Source organism: Hetaerina americana, unplaced genomic scaffold (genome assembly GCF_022747635.1).
Source record: "Hetaerina americana unplaced genomic scaffold, ioHetAmer1.1.p SCAF_122, whole genome shotgun sequence".
Classification (NCBI taxonomy): Eukaryota; Metazoa; Arthropoda; class Insecta; order Odonata; family Calopterygidae; genus Hetaerina; species Hetaerina americana.
Window position 1 is genome coordinate 300,078 of NW_027286315.1, and position 13,437 is coordinate 313,514.

The 13,437-nt window shown below is 37.5% G+C and overlaps 1 protein-coding gene across 1 annotated transcript in view; it reads right to left on the minus strand.

Moving 5' to 3' along the window:
* Positions 1 to 1,611: 1,611 nt before the first annotated feature.
* Positions 1,612 to 13,437, minus strand: part of LOC139685956 (gamma-aminobutyric acid receptor alpha-like) — a 357,245-nt gene continuing 345,419 nt past the window's right edge. Inside the window, exons 7-11 of the mRNA XM_071583091.1 lie at positions 8,106 to 8,342; positions 4,328 to 4,480; positions 2,813 to 2,946; positions 1,684 to 1,897; positions 1,612 to 1,637 (exon numbers count right to left, since the gene is read on the minus strand). Of these exons, the coding sequence (XP_071439192.1) occupies positions 1,612 to 1,637; positions 1,684 to 1,897; positions 2,813 to 2,946; positions 4,328 to 4,480; positions 8,106 to 8,342 (764 nt within the window). The remainder of the gene's footprint in view (positions 1,638 to 1,683; positions 1,898 to 2,812; positions 2,947 to 4,327; positions 4,481 to 8,105; positions 8,343 to 13,437) is intronic.

Here is a 13,437-nt window from a genome sequence, read left to right on the forward strand (position 1 = left end):
TGAGGCTCCAGAGGTTAATGCTCTGTCCAAACGGATCCTTACCTCTGCATGCAAAATACAATGCAAATAATATGTTCAGAATAACATAGAGAAATTCCTCGTGCAATAAAAATAGAACGTTGGCCGTTGAAGAGAGAAATAATAGATTTCAAATGGAATAATTAGAAATTATCGTGAATCTCTGTGTTTTTGCCATTAAATGAAGCAGAAAATATGATAAATTTATGAAAATTATATTAATGTGAAATATGTTCAACGTGTAGAATTTTCTTTGGCTCATTCCTAATGTTTAGTTTTCATTTGACTGATGAAAATTCAATGTGTACATTTGTTCTTTTTCCTCTATTATAAGGAGGAAACGAGAATATTTCTTATTTTTACGCTAAATCGTTTTTCCTGAGGCTAAAAGAGTTAATTTTGATGCAACTGTTACTTTCCTTTTTACGATTCTATAAAAACCAATTTTCAGAGCACCTGCCTAATTATACAAAAAAACATTTGGACCAAAACACTGTTTGCTTAACTAGAAGTCATGAGCAAACCTAGTTTTTCGATATATTACTACTTAATTTTTGATTAAAATTTGCTTATACCTGTAATACATTATACGTACCTTACCATTGGAACTATATTATTTTTAGTTTGATTCCTAATATCAAATCGAAATCCAAGTTCTTTCACTCGAGCGATACTCATATTCAATTTTACATTTCAAATTATACATCATCTTAAGGCTGAGAATTTTCATTGCTCTTTCATTCTTTTTTATTTGTAATTTTCACGTAATATAAAGTTTTATCCGGCTCAGAAAATTATTAAAAAACAAGAAAGAACTTTTTTGATGCAACTATTTAGAGTTGATAGAAAAAACTTCAGAGAGATGCATTTTATTACATTTATTGATAATTTAGGAGGAAATGTTAGGCTACGTATTCCCTCTTGCCAGGACATATTGCAATTCGTGGCACCACGGAACGGTGTTGTATAAATGCGATTCCACTTCCGCGATCGCTGAATTGGGTGAAGGTAACTGAAGCGTGTGAGCCTAATTCTCGCTGGAAAGCAAAAAAAATAGTACTCATTTCGCTGCAATTATCATTTTGCCAGCTAATAATTTTCATTTTATTCTCACCTTATTTATTCTCATCGCGGCCCTCGACTAAATAAAAAAACTCATCGTATCCGAAGCAGAACATGCACCCACCCACTTGAGGTTTGAAAAACCGCTGGTTTTAATGTTTGGGACGCAGTTCCTCGACCCATTTTTATTCTCTGTTTTTTTTTTAAATCCTTCCCACCCCTGACATTTTCTGCCTCACTCCAGCATCAAAAAGACGAGGGGGAGGCTAGTAATTTCATCGTCCTTACGGAGTGCGCGCTCGGTACCCGGTGCCTTGCGCGCGCGCCTCCCCAGCAAGTCCCCCGGCTGCTGTTGTGGAGGGACCAGCACCACGGACGGTGGTGCCGCGATTATCCGGTTCTGGAACCTTCCGTCGTGGCCGAACCTCCGGTGGTGATGGTGGTGGTGCCGTTGGGGCTGCGTGGTGAACAGGCTCCTGCGGTCGTGGAAATATATGGAGGGCGGCGCAAGGGGGATCACCTCAAGCCTCGTTATGTCCAGACCCCCTCCGCCCCCGCTGCCCCCCCTCCCGGAGGTCGGGTCCGGTCCCGGGACACCCCCACCCCCAGACCCAGGCTTCCGACCGTTTCCGTCGACCCGGCCCCCTGCTCCGTTTCCACCGGAGACAATCACACCCGGGCCTGGGCCGCCGCTGCCGCTCCGGCTCTCACCCTCGTCCCATTCTCCCTCAGAGCTCGATTCGCCCGAGGTACTGAAGTCGGAGCTGAAGTACACTTCCCCGGAGCCGTACTTTGTGAAGTAATGCACGACAGCAAACTGCAGAGTACGGGAGAGAGAGAAATTGATTTGAGAATATTTTTTATTAGTTTCTATCTAATGTGGTCAAGGTTGGATTGTGCATCTGTGGGGGATGGAGGATTGGCAGGGTGAATTCTTTAAATATTATAGTGCAGGAATATTTTTAACACAGGGTTTTACCACGAATTCTCGCGCAAGAAATTAACCTGCTAGGAAACACCCAAATTCTCCGATAGCCTAGACCTGTTTTTTATGGTGAGACCGTTCATTTTACGGTAGTTTCTTATTGAAATATTTTATCTCTCTTGGATACGGTGAATAAATTTGACGCAATTACGTGGCAAAAGTAATGCAGGGAAAAGACAATACATGATATGATATGGCAAAAGTATTTAGGGGAAAACCGTTGCAAGGATTGATCGTGGTATTATTAAGTATTGCCGTCAGAGAGCACTGTCTGAGTAAGGAAATTTGATCTGCACACTGATTTTAATTGTGCGCCAGGCCACGATAGTTCGACCATATTCCCGAGAATTCGAATGAATGCATCCAACAACGTAAACTTCATGTTCTATGACGTAAATTGTGTGGAGTGAAAGATATGTCTAGAAGCAAAACCCTGTTCAATTATTAGAAATAAAACCCTATCCCATTTCTTTGGGATGTCTAATGCCCATTTGGGTGGTCAAATTTTGTCTATTTATACATGCATTCATATATATATATATATATATATATATATATATATATATATATATATATATATATATATATATATATATACATACAGGGGCTAAATTCCTTTTCTAAATAAGTCTCTTCTAAGCTTCCTCCATTAATTATACTTGAAGGGTTCTAGTTCAGAATTAGTAACATAATTGCAAATAAACGGATCCACTTCAACTGCATACTTTTACTCTTTCTAAGACACACCTGAATAATGGTGGCAAATATGAACCCAAACGACAGGAAAACGAAGAAATCGAGAGCCGTTGGATAGGGCACCTTCGGTAGATCCGTCCTTGCCTCCAGTCCGAGGAACGTCATGGTGAGCACAGTAGTTATTCCTGTTAATTATAGAAGGATTAACTCAAATGCAAACAAAGTAAGAAAAAGAGCCAGAGTGTTATTAATATACTCATGGACATATAAATCATGATATGGTTTATCAAATACCTGAGCATTGTATTTAACGAGTGTCAGTAAATATGGTTTAGTAAAAATAAAGTATGAAAATTAAATGAGAATAGAGTAAATGTATAATTAAGATACTCTAAGAAATATCCGGCATGACGTGGTACAGTTAATTACTTTGTTCCAATGAAATATGTGTGCTGTGTGCTGTATTCCATACACGTCTTGAAATGACGAGGACAGGTAACATTTCCTGAGTATCCAGGAGAACGAAGTATTGGTCCTATTTGAAATATTATAATACCACGACTGAAAATTGATTTTAGTTAGTTGAAAGTATTTTAAAAACCTAGTTCAATGGTGTAGTTCAAATATTTCAAGAATATATCAAGGTTATGAAAGTATTTGTGACCATCTTATGAATAAGTAAAAATAAGTCGCTCTGCCATTCAAATCACGAGAAATTCTCTGCGCGAAAAGTGTCTTTCCAGGCGAATGGACCCTAAACGACGCGTACATTTTTTTCTTTGGGTCTCACTACTTTAACCGTGTTGGTCCAAAACACTACCGAGATACGTAAACTGCTCTACCTGCTCTAGTTTTTGACCTCCTATTTTAATGTTAAGCTTAGCCTTTTTCTTTCTAGAAAATCGCATAACCCTTGTTTTATTAATATTGATTCTCATCCCATACCTGTCGCACTGAATTTCCAATTCACTAAGCAGTGCTTGCAACCCCTTGGCTGACTGACAGACTAAAGCTTGGTCATCAGCAAACCTAACTGATTTTACGAATTCCCCGCCCACTTTTATTCCTACCTCCAGTTCTTCCCATGTCTCTTTAATCATTTCCTCTGCATACAGGTTGAACAGCAACGGTGATAATGGGCAACCCTGCCTTACACCCTTTCCTAACACTGCCCATCCGGACTCCCCTTTCCCCACCCGCACCATTGCGTCAGAATAAATGTCTTTTATTGCTCTCATCCTGATAGTGTTAATTATAACTTTTTTCAGTAATAGTCAAGAGAAAACAGCTTTCCAAAATGGCACGGAGTGAATTTAATTTATGTGTTCATTTCTGCAAAATATTGACTATAAAATGATGTGTCGGAAATATTCCAGAGATAAATTAAAGAAGCATGCAGAAAAACCAAAATACTAATGTCTAGATGTTACCTCATGTAGGGTCTTAAAGGTTTGTAATGCCAAGGGAATTTTGTCACAAAAGATTTTCATCTTGGTAGCATGGACCCAAGATTATTTTGTGAACTTTTCATCTAACTGGACACACTCAGCATCTGTATATACTCACCTAATGACACCCTATCCGCCGTTGCTTCTCGGTTAAGCCAGAATGACACCCAAGACAGCACCACGAGAAGAACGCAGGGACCGTACACTTGGATGAGGAAATTTCCCATGTGCCTCTGCAGGTGAAAACTCACCACAAGCATCGAATACTCACCTGAAATGGAAGAATACAACTAATAGTACCATAGGTAAGATGTTATACTGATTGAAGGTATGTGTCTGTTGGCCTTTAACAGCTGTAAGTGTTCTATATCGATGGGATCTCCTTTAATTTGGCCAAAATTATTTCTTCCGGCAGTTCTTTGCCCATCCTATCAACCTTCAAGCTGTCCAGAAGACCTTTTCCATCCTCTAACCCATGTACATACGCCATCGTACGTTATGTTCTCTCTTTATCACGACCTTTGAAATTCCACTGCCTTTCAATATTTCCTTCACCTATCTTTCCGATATTCTTGAGATTAACAAAATAACTTGCTCTCTCAACATACTCGTATTTCAAATCTGGTCGTCAGTTTTCTTCGGTCCAGATTATTTATTTTAATATTTACTATGCCCGTACTCTTTCTTCAAAGACCATGTATCAGGTTCATACGGTGCAGTGTAGTCGTCATTCATGACTAGGTTACATCATTATTTTGATCAATTCATTTCTTGCATATTACTTTTCTTGGCGAGTGGAATTTTTCTACCAGTATTCTCAGACTACGCTCATATCCGTTCAAACTCTGTTTGTCACTCTCTCTCTCTCTACTATATGTTATGACTTTCTACTTTAATTTTTAACTGTTTTAGGAAGAAAACTGTTTCAAAAGTTGGGTATATAGAAGGAGTGTCTGAAGAAGGTCGAAGTAAGTGGATTCAGAAGAAGTTTTACAGTAAAACCATGGTTTGATTTTCACTGAGCGGGAATGAGCATTCACCTGAAAGGGATATTAGTGTAAGGTAATACAATAGTATGATGAAAAAGTGCGAAAATGGAATGGGTATGTTAAAAACCACTGCTTATCATCGTTGAATTTTTCCTTTTTCCGGATAATGGCCCAAGATAAAGCATCATGATTACTGCCGTTTCGAAAGAATTCATAAGTAAAAATCGGAAATTAAAAAGTATCCTCTGAAGCTACATATTTCATATACTGCATAAATTCAGCGAAATTCTCCGACATTACATTTTCGACAAAGTTTTCAATTTTATTTCGGTAATTATTTTTATAATCCATTAATTTGAATGTGTAGGTTTACTAGACAACGATATATGATTGACAGCTGCTACAAATCGTTTCATATGCTGTAATTTACTCCGTTCTTCCTAACAAGTACTATTTATGTGTGGATTGCTTATATCAAACAAATATAATACTAGCCAAAGATGGATTTATCTATTGAATAGGTATTCATTTTAGGATTACCTTTCAGCCTTTCTTCACTTTAGAAAATATCCTATTGAGTGAAGTATTTTGCTAATATTTCTTGCAGCATATTTACGAAATTTTGATTCTATTTACTTTTGACGCACGTTGATGACGCATTTAAGGTTTGGACAGGGTAATAGGCGGTTTGATTAATTTAAAACATTTGGTATTAATTTAAATAATAATACGATCTTACCAATTCCCCATCAAGTAATTGCTTATTAATGGATAATTTTCACGCTAAAACTTTAAAAGATGCACTCCACTTCGCTTTTTTTCATATTAATTCAACCTTTTAGCTTTTTGGTGATGTAAAATCCTAGAATTAGTAGTGTAAATGTCATAAAAAATAATGAAAATATCGACACAGTTGGACGAAAAATTCTTTAAACCATCATTCGTTCGACGTTGTGAGCATAATATGTGTTTTTTGAAACAAGAAAAAACTTGACCCTTTTCCACTGTTGCATTGCTTGAAAGATTAACGAGCGCTCTTTAAATTGGCTAGCGTTTCAATAACGCTCGTCATTTTTCCACGAGACAAAACCGAAAGGGCGTATTCCTTTCGCCCCAGTTCCTCTCGCGTTTCCCTCGAAGAGTCACTGAAGTGGTGCAATTTCCTCACGCGGGCAGCCAATGAAAGGAAAGGAAAAAACTTGTCCTGCATACGCGGAAATTTTTACGCAATACCCGCTCGTTTTGAAAGTCTGCGCCAAGTGGGGGTTTAAAAAAAGAATTTATCGCAAGTGCTCGCTCCTAGAGATTGGTTAGGTTTTTGTATCATGATAGGTTTCCTTGCGATCTTGCATATATAGATATATGTAGTTTTATGTGCATACGTGAGAGAGAGAGAGAGAGAGATACCTCTCAGAGGAATAGGAGACAGCTGACTTCGGGCTGGGGGCTGTAGTCAAGGTTCGAGTTTTATGCGATGAACGGGAAGTGGGTGAAAGAGGTTTCAATCCGATTCCCAGCAAACGGGAGTGGAGTTAAAAGCACCGCTTGGAGCGTAAAGATGGGGCATGACAAGTCGCAGAGTGGAATGAAATACTTCGTCGGGAGAAGGGAGGTGGCGTGCCAGAAAAGTAAGATCCTCTGCGAGGCATAAGGATTCAGAATCCCTGGCCTGTCGCCCCCCATTCAACGACACACGAAATTTCAAGGATGGTAAAACATCTTTAGGGGCCCACTCTAATATGGCCGGGATTTATTGCAAACGATTGCGATGCAATTTCTCACCTCATGCGTTTCTTTTGGACCTGCTAAAGGGAAAATAAATTATGCAATGCGGTATTAGATGCAGTCCAATTGCAGTGTATATATATATATATATATATATATATATATATATATATATATATATATATATATAGACACGCACAAACACACATATGTTTACATTTAATTTTATTAATTTTTTAATCGCTCATAAAATTTTCTGTCAGGTAAGGGTATCGTTATTTGATATCTATTTTTTATTTTAATGAAAAACATCATTCCTTCACTATCCAATATTTTCTACAACTACGTTACGCGGTTTTATTTGATGACATTGAGCTTGATTTAAATTTAAATGTCATTGAATCTCTTACAGCCAAATTAGAAAAATTCTCTCCGGATCGCTATAAATCCTGATTTTTTTCTGGTGACCGAAAAAGGAATAGTTTAATGCACAAATGATTATGTAATAGACGAAGGGTTTTGGGCAAATGGAGATTTGAAGAGTGGTTTTCCGTCCTCAATGACTGTCCATTGATACAGACTCCGTCAAAAATTACTGCTGCGGCAGCTGGCGCAGTTTCTTGGAATTTGGCCATTAGAAAACCGTCTGACTGATTTAATAACAAAAACTAATTTCGTTTATATACGTATTTAACAATGGTTACATACATTTCAATAGTACGTTTAATGCTTGATTGAAATCGTCTTTATGAATAATACAAAACCTCGTTTCTTTAACAGGAAAAAGGTTTGTATTGGTGTAATGAATGTGGTGGGCTACCGAAAGGAGAGCCAGCGTTCAATTTACAGGGAATCTCCTTGGTATCCTTACGCACATCCTAGCCGAGTGAATTTTCGAGTATCAGACCTTCCGGGGATTTCTCGGGCGTGAGAAACCTTTGGTTCCCCTTAATATGCTGAGATTTGAATTTTACACACCTTATAAGGCTTATTAGTGTATACTTTGACATCGCCTATCAGATTCTCCGCATTCAGACTTCTGCGGTTACACGAAAAACTATTGAGCATATATTGGAAATATTATCCCAAAGGCCCTTTATTTAACGCTATGGTTACCTTCCCCCCCTCCCTCCCAGACATCAGGACAATCGGAGGTCATCCATATACAAGGAGTGCACTTACTGACGGTCACCACGGTTGCGGACCTGGGGTCAACGTGCGCAAGCGTTCCCACCGGTGAACCCGCGATGCCCCCAACTTTGGCGGCCGCCGCCCGTCCTCGTCCGGTCTTGAGGGCGTCCGTCTGGTTGGCCGTCGGAGTCGTGATGAGGTCGAACTGGGACAGCTTCATGTCCTCTGCTATAGCCACCCTCCGCGCCGAGTTCCATCGGTAGAGCACGTCACGTGTGGTGTAGCCGACTGGATGAGGGAATAAAGTGAATTCTTAGAAAATGTCACGTTTGGACCATGAGGAAACGGAGGAACGAAATGCTGTAAACAAAGACAAGATAGAAAATCATTCTTTTAAGTTACCATAAGGCCCAAAAGCATAAATTGTCGAATAATGAGCCCTAGGTAGAAGAACTTGGAAAGGAGTGCATTGGTAATCATAGGAGAATAGTGATATCTATTGATTGGAATTGACTGACGGCCAATTTATAGGTCATAGTCGTTGGGGTAGTTGTTTCGTGTTTGGTAAGATCAAGAAGAAATGAGGTCAGGGAAGGGAGGCAAACTTTATTGCCATAAGACAAGCCACGCAGTAAAAGTATAACATGTGCGACAGCATAAAATATGTGTTGTGAAAGAACATTATGCAAACAACAAATACCTTACAAGCACTGTCATTTATGAAATGGATCGTCATTAGTCGGTAATTTTAATGGCATAGTTTTCGTTAAGCAACGCAGTAATTTTTTTTAATATCATTTCGATAAGCGCAATAATTTACCGAATTGTAGGTGAGTTGAAAAAACATTTACACGCATGCAAACAAATCAATTTCAAACTAAATTTTCAAGTTTACTATCCGAAAAAATGTTAACTCAATCACGAACATTAAGGATGTATGCTGTAAAATTGAACGGTATGAACGTAATCATGAGAAATTTTTCTTCCATTTCCGGCTAATTTTTTTCAGGTGTTCATTACGTTTGAGTGTAATCTAAGTGAAAAAAATATCGAATTAATGGGAAGTTATTTCGTTTTGAAAAAGTAGTTATCAAATGCTGGAGGCATTTAGTTTCTTTATCCTGAAGGCTGACTTCAATCACTTCTAGTAACTTAAGATTAGGAGTAATGCACTCATCTTCTCTTATTAAAAGAACAAATACCTTGAATCAAACATAACACATGGTGCAAAAGTGACAGAGAGAAAACTGGGTTCGTTATTACGCTTCTATTATACCCTTTGATATATGCTTGACCGTTCGACGTTCGAATTTGCCGAAAAGCGTTTTAAGTAGGCATAGAATGAACTGAATATATTAAACTAAGGTTGTTTCTTGTAATGTGAACATAATTGAAAAGAATAAACTGATGTAGGGTAATAAATCCTTCACGGCTTAGGTAAATATCAAATAATATAGTCAGCCTGAACGTAATTCACAAATTTATTCTGGATACCATTATTTGTATCAAATATATCCAACAATAGCTGTTACAACAGAATCTTCAACGGCTTATACATTTATGCTTCCGACCACGGGATTGATGTGTTTTAGAAGTGTTACACGCCGATATCTTCGTCACTAATACATGTTTAAGTAACGCGGTAATGGAGCTTACTGGCCTCATATGACTCTCTTGAAATCAAAAAAATTGGAGAAGAACACCTAAAAAATTACATCCGCCGTAAGTGATTCGGAAAAAAATAATCTTTCCTTCCTTTCCCTCGCACATAAAAGCTTGAGTGCAGCAATGCCTGTCGGTGTCACAAAATTATTCTTCATGAGAAAACCGATTTTCTGAACACTACGCAACAGAGAATCTGAATGAATTGCAAAAAGGTACGATATTAACAGATCAAAAGAGCGTCAATTTTCAATAAAAAATATTTAAAGCCAAAATGATCGACTTTAAAGCGAATGATCCTCACCCATACGTCGGCTCTGATAGACAGCGATGGATGCTGTGGTAAATCCAAGCTACGGTGCTTCTTTCGTTTTGGGAAATGGAAAGCTCGTATGATTTTCTTTCAGAAACTGAGTTATTGCGACATGATGAGGATTTGCACATGGCCCCCGGTTGACTGCGATCACTTGAACGAATCCAACGGTCTCGGTGGAAAATGCTAAAGAAGTGCATTTGAAGAGGCGCTCGACTACTCATAAGAGCAGGGGAACGTCGTTTACTAATCACTTCACGGGACGTTCCCACGGGGAAATTCAAGATGCCCCTTGATGAAACATGGCGTGAACTACATGGACTTAATTTCCATTACTTTGGAAGAAAGCAAATTACGAATGAACAAAATTGCCAGCATTTTAAGTTTCTAAAACTCTTTGATTAAATGAATTTCTGGCAGCAACTTCATCGAGATAGCTACGGGCGTGATTTGAATCTTTTGATATGGTAAAGTATTTATCTAGGAAAGAGATACGTTCCAAAATGAGAAGCTATCAGTGTTGGGAAATTTCGGAAGGAGGCAGGATGAATAAATTCAAAATATAGTTCATAAGTTTGTTCAGAATACTTAACTTAATATATCGGGGCTTTCTGCCTATTTTCAGGTTAGGTTTTAGACGATTTAAATTATTTAATTTGAAGTATCGTGGGAACTTCCCATTACTTTCTTCATTTATTTGTAACTTCTGATTGCCTCCGTTATGTCTCAAAAAGCCACACTATTCCATCCTGGTTTTGCTAATTAATTTTTCTATTTTGATCCATGTGAAATTAACTGGAATATTATGTATCGGAGATGTTTCAAAATTAATCATTCGTACAAACAATACGTTAATCAAAAGGCTTTTTTCTTTCATAACTCTATTTAAAGATACATAAACGCGTTATATTTACGAATTAAAGTTTCATATACGTAGACGAATTCTGTAGTATGATATATTTTCGATAAAAACGAACCGTTGGTGCATTAAGGAATAATCTAGCTTACTACCACGCATATTTATGAAAAACCTCATAGCATAAGACTCATTGCAACAATATGGTATTTTTATATTCATTAGGAAAATCTACTTAAAGATGAAAAACGAAACATATTTCTAGGCCTTCAGTAAAATGCATATGACACTTTAAATTTTCAGATAGTTACGTTTGAATTTCCACTTCTGACTTTGTTTTGCCTAAAGATATCCTTATTAGGTATTAATCTTGCTATTTTCCGACGGTCGTATGTGAATATTGTCTAGAACATTCCACTCCCTATCATACTCTTACTTATTCACTATTTCTGTTAATGATTGAGTAAGTCAAATATGGATACGGCTGTCAGTATTTTTGCTGATAAATAGCATATATCTACAGGCCAAAAACATTGAGAGTGATTGATTCATTCAAAGTACCTTTGATAATTAGGTTATACATATTCTGAAAGCTTCGGCTGTGAGGTTAACATCCATAAAATCTTCTTAAATTTGCAAGCATTACCTAGGGGTAAACATTATGGAGATACAGAAAATCCTAATCTCACGAAGCCAACTTTTGATTATTGACTTAAAGTAGGATTGAATGAAGAGAGGCTGCTGATGCAAAATCACTGGCAAACATTGTGGGGATGCAAAAAATTTGCCAATCTCGTGGAGCCAAATTTTGGCTATTGACTTAAAGACGAATTGAATGAGAGACGGCTCCTCCAAAAACACTGGCAAAATTTAAGATGGCAATACAAATCCAACGTTACGGATTTGAATTTTTGTTGAGTTTCACCCTGTAGGTAATCTGGAGAATACACATACGTACCCGGATGAAATTCGAACAATCTGATGAATCGCCACCCAGCTTCTACAACAGGGCGAACAATTGAGTAGAGACGCGTGTTTGTGGGAAGTTCCCTTCCTACCACCCTTTACCATTTGAATCCCCTGCGCGCAGTCATTACCATGTACCCGTTTAACCTCAACACGTATGATGGCCATTCCAGTCTGGAGTAATTGCGTTCGCAACAGTATTAATGGAAATCGAAACAGGATGCCACAGCATGCATTTCGGGTCCAATATTTCATTTGACAAGACGCAAATCAGCGAAATTTCTCCTCCGATTTTTAAACGTCAAACAAAAATCTCTGGAATTTCACCACTTGACATAAAATATAAACTATAAATATTAAACCTAGAATCATAAAATTACGCTAATATTTAAGTATATTTCACTACGTTTTGGCGCAGACTCTTATAATTTTTGATTTTCTGTCAACGAAAAACAATTTAGTGCTCATCCTAATGAATTGAAAAGACAGCTGTGCAAATCCATTATCTCGATAAAAAATAATAAAAAATATAACAAGTAAGGTAATTAAGATTATACTACGAACTTGTGGAAAAAGAATGATAATTTTAATTTAAAGCTTCGTCCTTGCCATGTGACACCAAAGATTATCATTGATCATGTGCTCAAGGCTAGCGATAGTCTTACATCACCTTCCACACGCACTTTTGTAGATTAGATATGTACAAATGTAGCAAACTTGAAAAGAATATGTGTTTGCTTTTCTAACTACCACAACCCATAAGATCAAGTATGAAAATAAATACAGGAAAAGGTTAAATAATAATGAATTTTAAACAGACTTTAAAGAAATCAATTGCACATTGTTTCTTCATGCTGGCATTAAATACTTTAAAAATACTCCATAACAATGGAAGGAAAATTTGAAAGAGGCAAAAACATGATTAAATGTTTTTTTAGGTGTAAACCAGGTGACATGGTCCAAGTTTGACTCAGTAGTCAACACATAGTCAACATGGATTATGGTGAAAATTTTTGCGGCCAGATTGATTGCGTCCACTCGTTACCGGAAGATGCCTAGCGACGCGGCCTCATCCGATTGACTAAACACTGTGCTTGAAGCAAGCGAATGCAATCATGTAGCAATCGGAATACCAATGAAATTTTACCCATGTCGGTATTCAATCCTGAATTGCTGGCTCACAGTAGGGCAGTTTTCCGTCTACTGGTTCAATAATATTCTCCAAATTTATTGAAGTTTACAAAGTAACAAAATTTTGTAATGGCATTAGTTCGACCGTTGTTTTAACTGCTGCCTTGGCACGGGAAGACTGAAGAACGCAGTAATATATAGAAATTGGATGGCTATTCAAGATGAAAATCTAATGTTTTATCTTTTACTGGGATGGTATAAAATATATAAGGTGTATTTAAAGTTGACAGAGCGTCGTTGATGCGCAAGAGAAGTGAATCGTTCAAAACTACCACGGGTGATATGTGCGTTTCTAAAAGGGTAGCATGCCTTTATTTTTCAAGTAAAATATTCAATTAGTTATTTACAGATTGCAAGAAGTAATTTATTCTATTTTAAGAACTTGCACTAGACTT